This window comes from Pongo abelii, chromosome 1, assembly GCF_028885655.2.
Source record: "Pongo abelii isolate AG06213 chromosome 1, NHGRI_mPonAbe1-v2.0_pri, whole genome shotgun sequence".
Lineage (NCBI taxonomy): Eukaryota > Metazoa > Chordata > Mammalia > Primates > Hominidae > Pongo > Pongo abelii.
The window spans coordinates 33,430,530-33,451,174 of record NC_071985.2 but is presented as its reverse complement, the minus strand read 5'-3'; the positions used below and the strand labels follow the sequence as shown (position 1 = coordinate 33,451,174).

General features: G+C 37.6%; 1 protein-coding gene across 1 annotated transcript in view; it reads right to left on the bottom strand.

Annotated features, from left to right (window-relative positions):
- USH2A (usherin) overlaps window positions 1-20,645 on the bottom strand; it is an 827,758-nt gene that overhangs the window by 365,966 nt on the left and 441,147 nt on the right. The window contains exons 34-36 of the mRNA XM_024239307.3: window positions 10,313-10,472; window positions 8,798-8,969; window positions 2,941-3,088 (exon numbers count right to left, since the gene is read on the bottom strand). Coding sequence (XP_024095075.2) covers window positions 2,941-3,088; window positions 8,798-8,969; window positions 10,313-10,472 — 480 coding nt within the window. The remainder of the gene's footprint in view (window positions 1-2,940; window positions 3,089-8,797; window positions 8,970-10,312; window positions 10,473-20,645) is intronic.

Here is a 20,645-nt window from a genome sequence, read left to right as displayed (position 1 = left end):
CTATCTTATTCTCCAATTGTATTTCTCTTCTGCAGCATATTCAGAAATTAGAAAGCAACCATTAGGTAGCATATATTGCCATGTGGGCCTGGTACCATTAACTTTGAATTGGGCATAATCCCTCAAAGAAAATTAAAAATTCTTTGGTCAAATGCAAGATCGACAATCTCAAAAAAGAAACCCAGGCTCAGAATCTACACAGCTAGAAAAATATATTTTAGGAACAAATGCATTTTGAACAAATATATTGCAGACACTGGATGGTAAGTACTTCTGTCATCTCTCTTGGTATCATTAAAGAGCCAGGGCTTTGGAGTATATATGCCACTGATCAAAGGTAATTTCCACAAGAGACATTAAATGAATTAAATATTATTGCGTACCAATAAAAAGTAGAACATTGTGTTAGGCTCTGCGGAGTGAAAGAGAAATTAATGATTTATGGTCCTTATCATCTGGTGGGAGTGTTTGACATATACGCAAATAACTTTAAGCACAAGCTGAATGAAGTTCCATTAGGAAGGTATAGAAACAGGTCACATAGTCAAGAGAAGAGGGAAAGTTTACCTTCAACTTAAGGAAGAGTAGAATGATTTCATGGAATAAGAGGCCTATGGTTAGCCTAGAAGAATGAGTTGTATTTCTACAGGTAAAGACAGGGTGATGACAGGGATTGTTAATCTCAATTTTACTTTTTTTTTTTTTTTTTGAGATGGAGTCTCACTCTGTCACCCAGGCTGGAGTGCAGTGGTGAGATCTCAGCTCACTGCAAGCTCCGGCTCCCAGGTTTATGCCATTTTCCTGCCTCAGCCTCCTAAGTAGCTGGGACCACAGGCACCCGCCACCATGCCCGGCTAATTTTTTGTATTTTTAGTAGAGATGGAGTTTCACTGTGTTAGCCAGGATGGTCTCAATCTCCTGACCTCATGATCCACCCGCCTCAGCCTCCCAAAGTGCTGGGATTACAGGCATGAGCCACCAGGCCCAGCCTATTAATCTCAATTTTCTAATCAAGGAAACTGGGGTCCATGGAAGTTAATGAATTTGCCAAGGTAACACAGTCACTATACATCAGAAACAATTTTTGACTCTAGGCCTATTTGACTCCACCCATGTTTTCTAACCCAACATTAAGCCATAAATATTCCAGCATGGCTAGAAAGGAAGATATGTTACAAGGCAATGTGTATTCAGGTTGAGTCACAAGTTGGTAGTAACCTGAATGCCAGACTAAAAATTTTAGACTTTATTCTTTGGGTATTTGAGGAGAGGTGTGGGGACTTCGAAGACAGATGGAGAGACAAGATGTTTTCCAACAATCAGATTATCCCTCCCTAGACAATCAACAAGAGAAACGAAAAGCTAAAAAATTGGGGGAAAGTGGGGAGAAGTAGCAAAAAAAAAAAAAAAGTAGTTTTTTAAAAAATAAAACTACCTTTTAAATGTCTAACCATTGTACTACAATTAAAATTCTAAAAATCTCACTCTAATTAAATACAAGACTTTGGAATACCATGGAAGTGTTAATACAAATCTCCAAAATCTCCCAAGTTCTTCTTGCTTGATGAATACATTTTAAAACTGCTTGCAAATATACAAAACATACACAAATACACAAAATATTCAAAGAGCTTTGAAATGTGGAAAATGTTTCCCTGAACAGCTGAAGATTCTGAGTGCAATTGTAGTTCTAGCTGCATTTACCAATTGGGATGAAGGGAAGTGTTCTACTATGCAAATCATGTAACAGCATTTCACAGCAATCCAATTGAAATAAATCATTAACATTTTCATTGCCACCTATGAACCAGAGTTCTTTGTGGAGTAAGAAGCATAACAAGATTGTTGATTGCTTAATATAGTATCAAATAGGCATCCATTTATTTTTTCTTGGAAAATTTGTAATAGTACAGGAATAACTTCAATAGCAGAGACAATAACTCACTCTGATTATTAGAATTCTCTCCATTACCTCAAATATATCTAGTGCATTTGCCAAAAGTTTAATTAAAATGAGATGGCTGGAATAATTAATATTATAGTAAACATAAGACAAACTTTTTTCTTTCATTCCTTTTGGCTGTGCTAAAAGAGTCCATTTCAATTTTCAGTAATGAGTTTCTTAAAAGAGTTTCTATGATATTAAAAGTCTTCTTGATATTTGTCTCAAAGAGGAATGAAATTTAATGTCAAGTAAGCTTCCATCAGTGTGAAACAATGGTACTATGTTATATGAACCTTAAAGATATTTCCACTAAATGAATAAAACAATTTCTACCCAAAACTATTACAAATTCTTCATAATGAGATTTTATTTTAGTGAAACGTAACTGACTAGCTTAATTCACTAAACTGTACAAAAACATATATATTGCTTAGAAATGCACAAAACTTGCCTCCAGCTAAATATGTATAAATATATGTATGTTTAATCTATGCGTTGTTTAAAAACAGCATGTTGAAATATTTATAAATAGTATATTAAAAAAATACAGAGTTCCAAGTGGCCTCTTTTAAGATAAACTTATTAAATCAAAAGCGTTTTGACACAATATGTACATGAACTTTCCACCTCTCTCCTTCTCCGAGGAAGAACTAATGGCTTTTAAAAACAGAAAGTCATTGAAAATACAATGTCACTCTCACTACGGCATTCTTTGGGAATCCTCCCCATTTGCTCTCTTCACCTCTCCTGCGGCATATTAAACAATGAGATGCAGTACACAAGAACTATCAAAAGGGAGCACTTTTGAGCCACCAAAATTGTGTGTTAGCCTAAAAACCACAATCTCCCCAACTACAGACAATGATACTATCTTAGGTATTTTATGTGCTAAAATGATCATTAAAAATTAAGCACCACATATAAGCTGCCATTTAGAATATTAATTTACCTTTGCTAATCATCTTTTTAACTTGAGGCTAAAAGAGTTCACTTACCATTCGGATATTCAGGCTCAGTCCAGGAGACATTAAAGGAGTCAGGTGAATATGAGTGGGCTTTGGGGGCTGGCACGCCTTCGGGTATGTCCTCATCAGTTAGGGCCTCACTGGCCTCACTCACTGTGCACCCACTACCCGTGCAAGCCTAAACAGAGATGCAAAAATGCTCGTTTCACTCTTGGTCCCAAAAGTTTTCATGAACATTGAGGAAAGAGAATTCATAATAAGAGTTTCAGATTTTGTTATATAGTGCTACCTTTACTCCCCCAAAATAAATTCATTTCAATGTTAAGATTTAACATTTATTTAGTTTGCTTTTTAAGACATAATATAGCCATCCCCAATAGTTAGAGAATAACTGAGACGGTACGAATGTATGAATTAAGGAAGCATCCTAAGTTAGAGCCTAGAGACGTAGGGCACATATTGACTGGATAAACAGCCCTGCTGAAGTTAGCCTTGCACAAAGGTTTCCAGAGTGAATTAAACACACACACACACACACACAGCATGTGTACATATAACATAAGTAAAGTACTAGAGGATGAAGACTACTTTAAGATAAAACAACGGACTTCTAGGGAAGAAAAGATGTGCAGCAAATACAATTGCCTTTTATTTCTACAGTGTGACCAATATGTTTATAGTATAACACCAAATAAAATTAAATAAAACAATGTTTCTCATAAAACAAATACAAAGCAATTGCTGAGTGAATGTTTAATGGCTTAAAGGATCTCATAATTTACTTATGTGTCAGAGTAGATAGGCTTCATTAAAATATGTTTGACAAATTTAACGTGATCACAGAACTCTGTTCCCTAATTAAGTATCACTAATGTCAGAAATGGTAACATGAATGTTACAGAAACTTCCGTGTGCACTTTCATAATAAACTGCAAATAATGTTTTAAACTTACTGGACAAGCACTTCTCCAGGAAATTGATACATACATTAAGGGGTTTTCAGCCCATATTTGCTAGCAAATATTAGTAATTATATCCTTATATAACAATGATATTTGAAAACTATACTTAAGCTTGGTTCAGTATCTCTTCAAGTTACAATTTCAATTGAAAGAACAAAGTTTAAAAATCTTTCAAAAAGCACTAAATTTTACCAAAATCAAAAAGAAAATAAAGCAAAATCATAAGACAATGTAAAAAAGCAGAGATATTTAGCTCATTTTTGTGTAAGATAGATATTACTAAGATAAAAAATTAAAGCATCTCTTTCTTTAGGTGTCTCTCTGATTTTTCAGTTTGATACTGAGGGAGTGATTTTGTGATTCTTCAAGCAGTCAATATTCTTTTCCCCAAAGACAGAAGGAAGCTGACTGATTTTTAGATTTTTTTTTAAAATATGGGAGTACACTACTATTTGCAAAGTTGTTGCAACTAGTTGCAAATTCTTCATTATAAGCATAAACAACAGTTTATGGCTAACAAACATGGAAATTGATCTCACTTGCTATTACAAGACTATAGCAGTAGCCCATGTCTTCAGGATAATTTCTTACCAGCTTAATTAAGCAACTTTCAGATGGGTTAAATTGTGGCCTGGGCATGAAATTGCATTAAGATTGGGTACCTAATTAACCTCTGTGGGTTTCCTCTAATTCTCAGCTGTGGCATATGCCTTTCTATGCAAGAAAAAAACCATACTCCTCTAGAGAATGGAATCTTTGCAAATGTGTCCTAACTCTGACTCAAAGCTTTAGGACAGGTCACTGGGAGCTCAAAAAATAAGTGTCCAACGATTAAAATAGAAAAGAAGTTGAAGACCCCAGACATTTCAAATGTGCTAAAAGTCCACCAGAAAATATGGCAGGAAAAGAGGCCATATGAGACAGCTGAGTTATCAAAGGAAAAATGGTCAAAGACAAATTCTTCCCACTTCTCAGGGAGAAAAAAAATCCATCCATTTGCATTTTCCAGATTTTTTTTCCTTAGAAGGGAAAAATGTTGCAGCTTCTTATTGTTAAACTTGTAACACACTGGGATTTAATTCTGATAGTCTATTTGTCACTATTTTTTTCTTATTTGTATACTAAAATATTTCCCCTGCTAACTCTCCCCAAATAAATTCTATACTATACAACATATAAGTATATATTTTTAAAACAGAATGTGAATTAAAATTTACTTTGTTTTGAGGATTTTATGATGTCTTCTAGGATAAGTAAAAACATCCTTTGGTTTAGAAGGACTGTTTCTTCTACTATGTCATCTGAGATCCATAAACCAGTAACTTGACAAAGAAATCTCTTAAGAATATAAGGCATTTATGAAAGCATTTTTCTTGTAAATGAAATTATTTATAAAGAGGCTGCTGAAATGACAGAATTACCTGCAAATTATTTTATTTTGTTTTGCCCACAGTCTTTTTGGATGCATTTAGAGGGTCCTAAGTATGCAGGACAATATCTTAGTTCCTTTGATGGGAAAATAAATGTTCTTAAAGCTGCTTCCAATTGGTCTAATCTGACATCATCTAAATGAAATTGAACCAATTAGTATCTTGTTTGACCTGCCCGCACCAGAGGCCACTACATTCAATACAGCTGAATGCTGATTAAAATTCTGGTCTGGAAAAACTAAACAAAATATTGGGGTTGATTAAAGATGCCTTTATGAAATGGCAAGGTCTTTGAAAGCCTGAGAGCCATTAAAATAAGTTGTTTTAACCATCTCCTATAGCTTTTCTCAGTTACAGCCATTTTGAAAAATTCATAAAGGCATAAATAACTCTGCCTTGAAATGATGAGTAACATCTGGCCAAATAAGGGATTCAATTTTGGTACAATAAAAATGCATAAATAATAAAATTGTATCAATTATTTTTGAAATCATGACTATTAAGACAATCCAAAAGTAGCATTCTCTTTTTTTGTTGTTGTTGAGATGGAGTCTTGCTGTATTGCCCAGGCTGCAGTGCAGTGGCAGATCTCGGATCACTACAACCTCTGCCTCTTGGGTTCAAGGGATTATCGTGACTCAGCCTCCCGAGTAGCTGGGATTATATGCTTGCAGCACCACGCCTGACTATTCTTTGTACTTTAAGTAGAGATGGGTTTTCACCATGTTGGCCAGGCTGGTCTCCAACTCCTGGCTTCAATTGATCTGCCCACCTGGGCCTCCCAAAGTGCTGGGACTATAGACGTGAGCCACTGTGCCCGGACCAAAACTAGCATTCTCTTTTCCAGTAAGTTTTCAGGTCCACAGGGATTGGGGATGTTAAGAGTGCAACATATTTTAAAGCATGAAGAAAAAGAAAAAGGCCACTTGATCCATAATTACTTAAAAAGTTAAGCCATTTCCAGGAATCTTTCAGGAATATATAATACTTAGAATTCATCAAGTTACAAATGGCTAACAGTAGTATGAAAATTATCAAACAACACCTGTCTTGAAAGCTGTCTGTATTAATAGCTTCTTTATTTTATTTTTAACATATTGTCTTCTTTGTTAGGAGCTATCACATTTTATCACATTTCGAAATAGCCTTTGTTGAGTGTAGCAACATAGGCTTTTTTTTTTTTTTTTTTTTTTTTTTTTTTTTGCAGTGGAAAGAGTATGCTTTGGAACCACACCATTCCTAATTCCAATGTTTCCAAGCAAATTATTTAATTCAGATCAAAAGTCTTAGAACTTTTATGAAATGATGTCCTTGGTGGTCATTCATTCAGGAATTGTTTGCTCAGCTTCCAATTTCCAATAGACCCTGTGCTTGAAACTGCAGATCGAATTTTGAAAGATTCAGCCCTTATGTTTCAGCAGTTTATAATCTAGTCAAATGTGAAAACTAAATGGCGCTACATGAAGTAACATACCTGCTCCAAGCCTAGAGTAAATCATAATGGTTCAAATCCCCGTGTAGCTTCCTCTATTCCAAATGCTGCTTAAAGTCTTTGTTATCTTTATGTTTTGTTTTCCAGCTCCTAGTCAACATGCTAAAATGATCTACAAAGGCAACTCCACTTTGCTGAGAACCTGCTCTCGATCTACTAATCTAATGACCTTGAAAGCCAGTTATTATATTGAAACTGTGAAATATACAATAATCCCTCAATTAACCAGGATGAACCTAAAATGTTCTGGTTCATTTAATTTACTGCTTAACAGAGTTAAGTAAAAAACCTGTTAGTTGAATCCTTCCTGAAAATATATTATTTTCTGCCCTAATAAATATAGTGAACTTGAAAATAATGTGAGCAAGTTTATTTCCCTACCAAGAGTTAAGGCAAGGATTTTCACATCTTTATAACATCTTGCATCAACACTATTCAGTGGCTGACAGATAGCATTTGACTCCATAGAATAGTGTTTGGGATTACTTTTTTTAGCATCATAGAATCTTATGGCTCAGAGACATTAAAAATCATTTAGTTCAATGTTCTAATTTTAGACTTGAAGAAAATAAAACTCAGTGAGGTTAAGCGAATTTACCTTAGGTCACACACTTAGTAGCAAAATCTGAATTAATACTCAGGGCAGAGGACTCCTAATCTACTAGTATGTATCTTTCAAGGTATTATAGATTTATAAAATATAGGAGATTGATATGAGTTCTGATTGACTGCACAGCACATCCTAAAAACGGCCCTAGGAATAGAATCTGTTTTATGTCATTTGCCTACTTCTGATAAAAACCAAGAGCACAATTTTTGGTTTAATTTTGGTTGCTTCCAAAAAATTAAGACTCTTCCTGATTTTGATACTAACATTATTTTGAAAATAGTTTGTATTTCTGTGTTAGCATTTGGAAATCAAGTTAGTATATTTCTTACTTAATGGGTAATAAAACTGTACATAACCAAAGTGCTGTTTCATAAACTGCTGTGTGGAACACCTAGGCACATGGAGTCAGTTATGAATGGTATTTTTTTTACCACTGTCTGATTGCCCTTGTTTTGTGGTGTTAAGTCAGACAGTTAGCAATAGTTGAGTGTAGTTTATTTTCTCATGGTATAATATTTAGAGCATTCAAGAGCATGTTAAGTAAAATGAATGCATACACAGTGTCTACATAAATGTAAATTTATTCATAATCAAGAGCAGAATATTTTCTATGGCATTTATCAAAGCAAATATCCTTATATAGGTATTGCTATAAAATGAAGAGTGTGTTTAAAACAAATAGGGACAATCTCATGTTTATATTCAGTTATTTTCAGATGTGCTATTAAACTTAAAAAAGATTATATTTCATCAAAAAACAAAAGGAACTACTGAGTATAAATACCACAGTAATATCAAAGTCTTTTAAAAGACCTTTGTGTAAAGGTGCTATTTTGCATTAAAAAAAATGCTATTGTTTGTCTAAAGGAACCTCTAAACTATGTTGATTCTGGGGTTTTATTAAGTGACTGTTCTTCTGAGATAGGAGCATAATATAAACCAGAATGTAATAACAATCAAGAATATTTGACGGTCATTTAAACTTCCATTTAAAAATATAAGATCTAAATTTTCATACGGTGCATTGTTTTTTAAATGAATACAAATGCCACAAGGAAACAACCTTATTAATCCTAGCACTTTAGAAAAAGTTCTTAACAATTATGATGTTCTACAAGTAATTTTAAAAATCTTGACAATCCCAACTTTGACTTGGGAAAATCTACTGACTCAGGGTGTTATTCTATCATTTTGCATAATATAAAATAAATGTGTAGGTATTAGATCAATAGAATTCACATTTAGGATGGGAAGTGAGTTTTCAGTATAAATAGCAATACATGAAGATTTTGATTTTTTTTTTTTAAGTGAGAGAGAAAGAAAGGATGGACAACAGGAAGGGGAGAAGAAGTGGAAGGAATGGGGACAGAGAAAGTGATGGAAATAAACTTACTCCCAGCTTGATGAGATATTTATTACCAGGTAAAAGGTATTGTAGCATATGATCCTGGAAAAGTTCTGTACTGTTATAGATGACACTCCAAATTGTAAAATCATGTGTATGGTTTGAAATATATAATACATAGCGTTCCAGAATCCCATTTATTTTTCTTGGTTGTTTCCACCTGGGAATGGTAAAATACATTATTATCATTCATTCAAGTCAAAACTAAAATATGCAGGATTTTCAAAGGACACATTTGAACTTGGATTTGTGACACTTTTTTTAAAAACTGTAAATCTCAAAACTGATTCATTTAAAATAAAACACTGAAGTAGTTATCCAATGCCTATTCTGAGGGGCAAAAAGAAAATATGACGTGGCTCCTGCCATCTGGTTACTTGTAATTTTAATTAGCTAACAATGCAAAAATGTATAAGTGAGTATTTATTTTGAATTTAAGCTGTAGAACAAAAACTTCAGAAGTAGAACACCTGAGAACTTAGATATGGGGAAAAGAGGGAATAATATAATTGTCCTGGAAAATCCAGGAATCCAACATAGGGTTAATATGTAATTAGAGAAAACAGTGAAATTGATGACTGGAAGGGCTGAAATAATCAGGCAGGACTTCTTGAATGAAGTGACACACTACTTAGGTACATAAGATTTTATTCTTAACAGATGGATTGGATTTGGATAGGTAGAAGGAAGAACAGAGGGCATTTCAGATGAGGGTTACAACATAGCAGTGGAAATGAGAAGGGCAAGTCATAGAACGGACAGGAAATTGTCAAGCTGAGAAATACTTGAGTCGTGGGAAATCTTTTTGGCTAAGTAACGTGGCTTGGCTTAGGGGCACAACGAAGCCAATAGGAGAATTTAGATATGGAACAATGAGATCTGAATCATAATATTTTTCAGCTTGAATAAATGTCAGAATTCATTTAGTCTAAACTCTTATTTTACAGATAAGAAAACTGAGTCCAGGAGAGATAAATATGAACAAGTATTAACTCTTGATAAGAGAGACCTATTAGATTTTAGCTCAGCACAATAGTACACCTTATACCTCATGTATCAGGAAATAGACAAGAATCACTAATACCAGAAATCATCAGAACATGCCTATATGTGAAACTTCTTTTCTGACATCAACTGCAGGTAATAAGGGAATAAGAAGGTCCTGGATTATACTCAAAAAGATATATATACTTTCTAATTCCAAATCATTACAAATAATGCCCCAAACATAAAATGTTCAAGGCAGTCATGAAAGTGGTCAGTTTTTCCTTTATTGAAGTTTGCATGGAATCTGTGTACCTATGTAGCTCAGCCTGATTGCATAAAGACAAAATGGAAATTAGGCTGGCAAGTGATAATCAAAGGTTCCCAGATCCACTGAACTAATCACTTCTATGCATTTAATCACAATAAAATTAATTTTATGTCACAAGCTCCTCCCCTGATTGAACTCACTGGGATTCTTGCATGAACCAGCATGAGAGAGACAACATTCCTACTTACTGTATGTATATAGTTCTAGAATCCAGGACAGTCAGAATTGGGGAATCCACGTGTTCTGGTGGCAGCTGTGCTGTGTACAGTAGGACCCAGGAACTGTTTGTACAGCCCACATGTGTGCATGCACTTAGTAGAAACTGGTGAGGTGTAAATACTGCTAAATCTAGGGGATAGGGAGAAACAAGAATTTACTTAGCATTATACTTACTGAGGAGATTTCACTCCTCCACTATAGTCCTATAGCAGAGAATTGTTAAGATAAGGCTTAAAATATGAATAAATAGCCATAAAAATCAATAGCAATACCATATAGGATGCTTCATCCCTTAAATACACTCTGGTTATGTTTAAATAGACAAGTGTCAATCAAACTCTTGTTTTGACTTTTTCATTTTAACAATTTTACTGTTTTCTTGAATGTCTGTGACCAGGTAAATCATTTGCTAAGTTTAGTCTTAGTTCAATGGCTCTGTTTAAAAATAAATGAGATGTTTAAATTATTTTAAAGCATATTTGAAGACAACAGGAGTTGCCTTTGAAATGCAAATACATAGCTTGTAACAATGACTTTGAGCTTGTAATTCCGTTCGTCAGATTCCATTCTTCTCCTGTCCACCACCTGACTATTATTTGACCTTCAAATTGTCAAGGTGCAGTGCAGATGCCTGTTTCTTCCTTGTGATGTCCCTAACACTCCTTGCTGTCACCCCAGCACAAGATGGAGCTTTTAGCCTCTTCTCTTTCTCTTTGTACATACTTTTAGCTTAACACTTAAAAACACTACATCATGACTATATGATACACTAAATACCTTAAGAGCAGGAATGGTAATATATTCATTTTGCATCCTTAGTATGTAACACAATACCTGGCACATTGTAGGTTTTGAATATGTGTATTTGAATGAATGAATAATTAATGAATGAGACGAGCTAGGTCTGAAAGATGACCATGAGACTAGGGTAGTGCCCTAGGCTGAAAGAATCTCTCTCTCCCCTGAATTTCCCTGGTATTTTATATTGTTTGTCTTTCTAATAGATACCACATTCTCTTGTATTAGATTAAACTAATCTGTAATATACTAACTCAATTCTGAAATATCCTGAACACTTCATTACACTTGGTAATCTAACCAAAGTTCAGTCAGGTGTACCAAGACTTACACATCATTAATACTTTAACACTACTAGAAACAATCATTATTTTCTGGCATATTTTAAAAATAAGTTAGTCACAATTTAAGTAACACACATTCTTAAATGTCATTAACCATGAGCCACCACAATTTCATGTTGAAGAGATTAATGAAATGCAACCTAATTCAGGCAAACAGATTTTGCATTGCACTGATAACAAAAGTAAACTGGGGAAAGAACACTTTGATTTTCATGCAAAGTATAATCAATTGGTTAAACATGTAGGTCACTAGAAGAGAGATTAAAAAAATAATTTACAGTAAATATAGTTACCTTAGAACAAAAAGTTGTCAACAGGAAGAGACTCTTAATGCTTTTGATTAAACCTTGTTTTCTTTACAAATTCTATCCTACAGGAATCCAATGGTTGCAAGTTGAGATGGGGCACTCCCATTCAATGTAGTCAGAATATATACTTCAAGGACACTTTGAAGCTGATGGTGAAGCAGTGTGGCATTGCCAGGGACTGCTGAGAGATGGCAGCAACAGTTGCACTATATGTACACGACTGAGACATAACTGGGCTGCCTTCATTTGGACCAACGTTCTAGGAAACTTATGAAGTTAAAAAATCATTAGAGCAGTGGCCTCAGATGCTACCGAGAGAGTAGATTATTGTTTACTGAGAGAAGACTTCATGCAAAGAAAAACTTCTACCAACAGGGCCAATCTTGGTCAAAATTATAATGTGTTTATATGCTAACATATTGTATCTGCCATTCCCCTGCTCTCTTCATCTTCTCTCTCTGGTGACCTTTCTCTCTCTCATTGTTTTCATCTGTCTGAATTCCTCGTCCTCCCTGAAAAAGAGAAGCTGGGGATTTGACTCTAAGTCCCGTTGCAGGAGCAAAACCAAGGAGGTCACCAAGCTTAGAGGAATTCCTGAAGGGTAATTCAGTGCAATTGGAGAAAACCTACAGTGTTTCAACTGAGAACACATCCAACTTTCTGAAAGAACATGCTCCAGTCAGAAATTATATTCCATGTGGCCAAATCCATGTGACCTTGAAATATATAATAGCCATATCAGATTGTCTTGGTCAGCTGCAACTGAGATTGGATGCTACAAAATTCTTTGGCCAGTGAACTCTTTGGAGTGGGATAGTTCTTCCTTCTTTCTTACATTCTACTTTGCTGGGGTGGGGATTTAGCTACCCAATTTGTAGGTGGTGAAGAAGTTACTCCATTCAAAGGGACCGATGCTTGCTTGCATATGTTTCCATGGTACAGACTTGCATATCTGGAACTTAGGTATCTCAAGGTAGGACTTAGGTATCTCAAGAATGCATCATCATATTATCACATATCGCAGTGTCTGCTTATCACAGAGTGCCCCACTCACCTTTCCCCTATAAACTGCATGCTTTGAAGGTATCTGTGATCACCTAAGCCCTAAACCCACCCAGAATATCCGCCTCAGATGGAAGGAGCTTCCTGAAGCAATTAGTTCAGGGTTTGTTATCCGTGCCCGGATTCTTCCATGGACTGGGAAGTGTCCATTTCTATAACAATTGGGACTGGGGCAGGGGGCGGTCAGGATGGGAAGTGAGTATACTTAGAAGGGTCATGTTTCTTGAGAGGGTTAGAATGGCTAGTGAGCCAGGATTGAAATAGGAATAGTTGAGCTTGTCAAATCCTCCATCCCTAGTTAGGGTTTGCCTCTAGATTATCCAAGGCATTGTGAAGTTTATGGGTAAGAAAGGTGTTGCATTTTAGAAGATAGCATGGCTTTAAAGTGAATGTGTAACAGAGTTTAAGATGTTCATGCTGCATTACATGAAAACTGCTGCAGAAAACACAGAACAGAGGAAGGAGAATTAGAAGTTCTGGGTAATTTTAATAGGTAAGAGTCAGCAGAGGCCTCACTGGGAAGGTGACATTTTGAACAAAGACCTGAAGTGGGGATGAGTGTAAAAGTTGTGGGAATTTTTGGGTTGGACCATTCCAAGAGAGGGAACAAGCAGAGCAAAGCCGTGAAAGGAGGGACATGCCTGACACTCTTGAGGACTAGCAGGGAGGCTGATGTGGCTGGAGCAGAACAAATTAGGAAGAAGTAAGTTAGAGATGATATTAGAGATTTAATGAGGGGCCAGTTCACGCAAGCCTTGTAGGTCTTTGTAAGAATTTTGGTTTTTAATCTAAGAGGTTCCACTTAGGAAGACACTAAGGATTTTGAACAGAGCTGTCATGCAATCAAACATGGACTTCATCAGTATCATCCTGGCTGCTAGACGTATAGACGGTAGTGAGCAAGAACATAAGAATACATCTCACTGAAGAGGCTATTTGTAATATCAAGTAAGTGGAGGCCAGTAATAATCAAGTAAGAAATGGTTAAATTCTGAATATGTTTTAAAGGCAAAGCTAACAGGATTTCCCAGTGCATTGTAGGTAGAGTATGAAAGCGAAGACCCAGAGTTGACTCCAGTGCTTTTGACCTGAGCAAAGGGAGGATAAAGTAACCATTTTATTGGTTGAGGGAGGCATGGAAGGGAAGATAAGAATTCATATAATGAATGTCAATTAGACATTTGCTATGTTAGTTATATAACCAAGAGGAGATTGTCAGGATATTTGAACAGAAGTTTGGAATTACAGGAAGAGTTCATGGCTTGAGATACAATTTGGTAAGTCATCATCATATAGGCAGCTAGGAGTGCAAACGATGTGAACATAGATATAAAAGAGAAAACCCTGGGATACCAACATATGAGGCCAATGAGTAAAGGAGAAATCAACCAAGGAGACAGAGAGTGACCAGTAAGGTATGAGGAAAACATTGAGATTATGGTGTCTTGAAAGTCAAGTGAAGTAATTTTTAAGAGTTAAAGGTGAAATAAGATGAGAATTAAAAATCGACCATCGGGTATAACAATATGGCAGTCATCAGTAATTGCACAATTGGAGTTTCAGTGAACTTGTCGGCACCAAAGCCTGACTTAAGGGGGCTTACAAGGAAATAGAAGAGGAATTAGAAACAGTGAATAAAAGAACATTTTCAAAAAGTTTTGTGGTAAAGGAAAACAGATAAATGTAGCAATAGATAAAAGGTGAGTAGAATCAAGAGAAGATTTTTAAAGTAATTTAAATGAGAGAAAAATTTGTTGTATGTGATGAGATGACCCAACAGTGAAGGGAAAACTATGAAGTGGATGAAACAGAAAAAAATTGCTGGAGTTTTGTCCTTGAATATGTGAAAGAGGAGAATCTAGTTCAAAAGTGAAAGAGTTGAACTTGGAACAGAGACAATCTATAGTAATGGGAGGGAATGCAGACTATGTGGGTGCCAATACTGGTGGGTGGGTAGATGGTAGCAGAGTCTATGGGCATTATCCTCTAACTACTTCAATTTTCCCAATGAAGAAAGCAAGACCATTTACCATGAGTGATCTTTTGATTCTTCAGAGTAACACCCTGTAGTACCCTTCTTCTGCTCTTACAATGAAATCTAATAATGGTCAATGAGATCCTATTTGATGTAACATTCTCCCTATTTTTTTCATACACTAGACTAGACATTATTCTGTTCTTCTAACACAACAAGTTCACACTTCTGGGCCTTTGCAGGTGCTGCTCCTTCTAACTGAAATCTATTTTCTCCTCCTTTGTACTTGGATTGCTCTTTCTTATGCTTCAGGTTCCCCCTTCTATGAGTGGTCTTTCTTGATAATTGAACAATATGGCCACCATTATCCCCAGGTTCTTGTTATATCACCTTGTTTAGTTCCATATCATAATTACTAAAACAAGTCCAATATTACCTTTTCATTCATGTCTTGATATTATATCCTTCCCAGGAGAATGTAAACTTCTTGAGTTCAGATAAATATTTTTTATCATGTTCAGCAGGATATCTCCAGGAGTGGTGTGATGACTAACTCACATAATTTTACTTGTTGAAGATGAATGAGCAAGACCAGAAGGATACCTCCATGCCCTCTACCCAGGCTGCCATTTTTTTTTCTCAGAAATATAGTAATGTCTAAACATGTTTTAAAGTCTCCAAGAATATAATGAATATAATTGTCAGGCAATGTAGGGGTCTATAGTTGTAAGACAAATGAGATTTACCATTAAATATGAGAAAAAGGCAAAGCTGTACCTGTCTGAATGCCAAAACACAATTTTAAAGTACCAGTGCTTCACTGTAAAAGAAAGAAACAATAAAAACAAATAAAAACAAAACAGGAGATAGTGGTATACCAAAATGTTAACAATGTTTTTCTGAGTGAGTGCATATAGAGGATTTAATTTTTGTTACATATATTTTTCAAATTTTCTGTGATATATATTTATATCATAGATGGAGAAAAAATAGCCATAGTTAATCAATATCAATTCATTATTCAAAAGAAGATATGCCCCAACCTAGTTAACGCATGCCCCATCATATCTCCAGTCACACTGCTTCTCTTCTCTATGACTTCAGCATTGGCTCAGTTTTCTTTTCAATCATAATCCATTTCTGGCAACTCTAACATCCTCAATAATGACTCATCTCTGAATCTGGCTTTACTTTAACTTCCTCAAATGCAATGCCCTTCACCTCTACTTCATTTATTCAACATTCAGCATAGTTACACCTACTACTTGATAATCTTCACAATGATTTCCAAGATTCTAAATCTAAATCCTGCACTCTCTGACCACAAACTGGTTACTTCCCACCTCTTCCACTTGTCACATTGATGCAATCACTCCTATGCCGCTACACGATGTCCAGTCTCTTGGTACCTTCTTATTCCCAGAATATTTTCAATAGTTGCATTTCCCTCGTCAATGAAATTTGATCATCTATTACAAAGCCGTACTCCCTGGGTCACATAGGGTTCTTCACATCCCCAGTCCTCTTCTATGTGGCTATCCCGATTCCCAGTTCTGGATATATCTTATCATCTTATGTCTGTAATACTTCTCATATCTCTAAGATGTTTCTGAGAGATGTCACTGAACACACTGAAAGAGTCTAGTATAATTTCAGGTTTTCCAGTTTGAACTGGGCTCTTGGAACTTTTCAGCCATAACTGTGTTGTTCCTTTGTGTCTCTCTTCATTGTATTGATTTGTTTTTCCTTCTTCTCCTTTCATAGTTTGGACAATTCTCTTGAGGAACCAAGTAAGGGTTTACATTGAAGCCCTTAGATAGAGCTTCCTCTTCTAAACTCCTACAATGCTCAGGATTTGTTCAACGGGTACGGAGATCAATCTGATTGTCATACTAACCTATTTTGTTTCTTCCGTCCTTCCCTGCTACTGACCCTATATCTTTTCTGCATTTAATTTTTATCTAAATGTTTCTCAGTGATATGGTTTGGCTATGTCCCCACCTAAATCTCATCTTGAATTGTAGTTCCCATAATTCCCACATGTTGTGGGAGGGACCCGGTGGGAGATAATTGAATCATGGGGGCAGTTTCCCCCTTCTGTTCTCATGGTAGTGAATACATCTCATGAGATCTAATGGTTCCATAAGGGGTTTCCCTTTTCCCTTGGCTCTCATTTCTGTCTTGTGTGCTGCCATGTAAGATGTGCCTTTTGCCTTCTGCCATGATTGTGAGGCCTCCCCAGCCACATGCAACTGTAAGTCCATTAAACCTCTTTTTCTTTACAAATTACACAGTCTCAGGTATGTCTTTAACAGCAGCATGAAAACGAACTAGTACACTCAATTAAATTATAAAATCAGAATTTAACTACAAAATAGATTTCTCTGTAAAACAGAATGTCACTGGTCAGGAGGCAGAAAAAAAAACAAAAAATCTTCTGGACAGAGTGACTGAGGGAACAGAGAAGGAAGACTCTGTTCCCTCAGATATAATGTTGGGAGAAACAGGAAGTATGGAGTCTCCCACTTCCCTAATTCAGAAGTCCCTGCCTGATGGAATAAGGATAGAAGGAAGGAGAAATGTGCAAGCTCTCTGAAGGAGGGGTCCTGACCCCTGTTTTCAAGGTAGAGTCCCAGGTTGGGGGCAAGACCAGAGCAAAAAGAAAGACTTTGGTGTCCGTATTCAGGCAGGGCCACAGAAAACCTTGTAAAGATTTCAGTTGCTCAAGGGTGATGTAGAAGCACTGAGGATACCCACTGAATGTGGAAGGGTTGTCTCAATAGTTATCCCTTTGCATAGAGAAAGCAAGCATCCTGGGTGGCCACACTCCATATGCTAAGGAACTAGGTAAGACCCCAGAAGCTTTTACATAGCTAGTGGAGGTGTGGGGACCCCCAAAGTGACTGTGATTTACTTACTATTAAGTTGCATTGGACTAAAGTCAGATATTAAACTGAATTATAGAAATAAAATCATAACTGTACACAGAGATAGAGACATACATATATGTCTTGAACACTGAAATTTATGAATGCCACATACTCAACCAGCACCTCACCTATGCTTATCATAACCACACAGACAAGATTTTCAGAACCTAAGTACAATTAAAATGTTTTCTAAGTTTTTACGATAAGCTAATTCACACCAAAAAAGTAGTTTGTTAGGTCACACTTCTGGTTTGGGAAATCTGACTGCTATGTCGTCACTGTCAGGCCTCTGAGCCCAAGCTAAGCCATCATATCCCCTGTGACCTGCATGTACACATCCAGATGGCCTGTTCCTGCCTTAACTGATGACATTCCACCACAAAAGAAGTGAAAATGGCCTGTTCCTGCCTTAACTGATGACATTCCACCACAAAAGAAGTGAAAATGGCCTGTTCCTGCCTTAACTGATGACATTGTCTTGTGAAATTCCTTCTCCTGGCTCATCCTGGCTCAAAAGCTCCCCCACTGAGTACCTTGTGACCCCCACTCAGCCCACCAGAGAACAACCCCCCTTTGACTGTAATTTTCCTTAACCTACCCAAATCCTATAAAACAGCCCCACCCCATCTCCCTTCGCTGACTCTCTTTTCAGACTCAGCCCACTTGCACCCAGGTGAAATAAACAGCTATGTTGCTCACACAAAGCCTGTTTGATAGTCTCTTTACACGGACGCGCATGAAATTTGGTGCCATGACTCGGACTGGGGGAACTCCCTTGGGAGATCAATCCCCTGTCCACCTGTTCTTTGCTCCGTGAAAAAGATCCACCTACGACCTCAGGTCCTCAGACCCACCAGCCCAAGGAACATCTCACTGATTTTAAATTGGGTAAGCGGCCTCTTCTTACTCTCTTCTCCAACCTCTCTCACTATCCCTCAACCACTTTCTCTTTTCCACTCTTCAATCTCTCCCTTCTTTTAATTTCAATTCCTTTCATTTTCTGGTAGAGACAAAGGAGACACGTTTCATCTGTGGACCCAAAACTCTGGCACCGGTCATGGACTGGGAAGGCAGCCTTCCCTTGGTGTTTAATCATTGCAGGGATGCCTCTCTGATTATTCATCCAGGTTTCAGAAGTGTCAGACCACACAGGGATGCCTACCTTGGTCCTTCACCCTTAGCAGCAAGTCCCGCTTTTCTGGGGAAGGGGCAAGTACCCTAACCCCTTCTCTCTGTGTCTCTACCCCTTCTCCACCTTTCTGGGGGGAAAGAAACCCCCAACCTCTTCTCCTTCACCCTTAGCAAGTCCCACTTTTCTGGGGGAGGGGCAAGTACCCTAACCTTGTGTCTCTGTGCCCCAATCCCTTATTTCCACACCCCGACCTCTTATATCTCTGTGCCCTGATCCCTTATTTCCATGCCCCGACCCCTTTCCCACTTTTCTGGAGGGTAAGAACCTCCGAACCCCTTCCCTCTGTGTCTCTACTCTCTCTTTTCTCTGGGTTTGCTTCCTTCACTATGGGCAACCTTCCACCCTCCATTCCTCCTTCTTCTCCCTTAGCCTGTGTTTTTAAGAACTTAAAACCTCTTCAACTCTCACCTGACCTAAAATCTAAGTGTCTTATTTTCTTCTGCAATGCTGCTTGACCCCAATACAAACTCAACGGTAGTTCGAAATAGCCAGAATACAGCACTTTCAATTTTTCCATCCTGCAAGATCTAAGTAATTCTTGTCGTAAAATAGGAAAACGGTCTGAGGAACCTGACATCCAGGCATTCTTTTACACATCAGCCCCTTCCTAGTCTCTGTGCCCAGTGCAACTCGTCCCAAATCTTCCTTCTTTCCCTGCCACCTTTCCCCTCAGTCCCAACCCCAAGCGTCACTGAGTCTTTCTAATCTTCCTTTTCTACAGACCCATCTGACCTCTCCCCTCCTTCCCAGGCTGCTCCTCGCCAGGCCGAGCTAGGTCCCAATTCTTCCTCAGCCTCTGCTCCTCCACCCTATAATCCTTTTATCACCTCCCCTCCTCACAGCCGGTCCGGCTTATAGTTTCGTTCCGTGGCTAGCCCTCCCCCACCTGCCCAGCAATTTACTCTTAAAAAGGTGGCTGGAGCTAAAGGCATAGTCAAGGTTAATGCTCCTTTTTCTTTATCCCAAATCGATAGTGTTTAGGCTCTTTTTCACCAAATATAAAAATCCAGCCCAGTTCATGGGTCGTTGGGCAGCAACCCTGAGATGCTTTACAGCCCTAGACCCTAAAAAGTCAAAAGGCCGTCTTATTCTCAATACACATTTTATTACCCAATCTGCTCCCTACATTAAATAAAACTCCAAAAATTAAATTCTGGCCCTCAAACCCCACAACAGGATTTAATTAACCTCGCCTTCAAGGTGTACAATAATAGAAAAAAGTTGCAATTCTTTACCTCCACTGTGAGACAAACCCCAGCCACATCTCCAGCACACAAGAACTTCCAAATGCCTGAACCGCAGCGGCCAGGTGACCCTCCAGAACCTCCTCCCCCAGGAGCTTGCTATAAGTGCCAGAAATCTGGCCACCAGGCCAAAGAATGCCTGTAGCCCAGGATTCCTCCTAAGCTGCCTTCCATCTGTGCGGGACCCCACTGGAAATCGGACTGTTCAACTCACCTGGCAGCCACTCCCACAGCCCCTGGAACTCTGGCCCGAGGCTCTCTGACTGACCCCTTCTTGACTTAGCGGCTGAAGACTGACGCTGCCTGATCGCCTTGGAAGCCCCGTAGACCATCACGGATGCTGAGCTTTAGGTAACTCTCACAGTAGAGGGTAAGTCCATCCCCTTCTTAATCAATATGGAGGCTACCCACTCCACATTACCTTCTTTTCAAGGGCCTGTTTCCCTTGC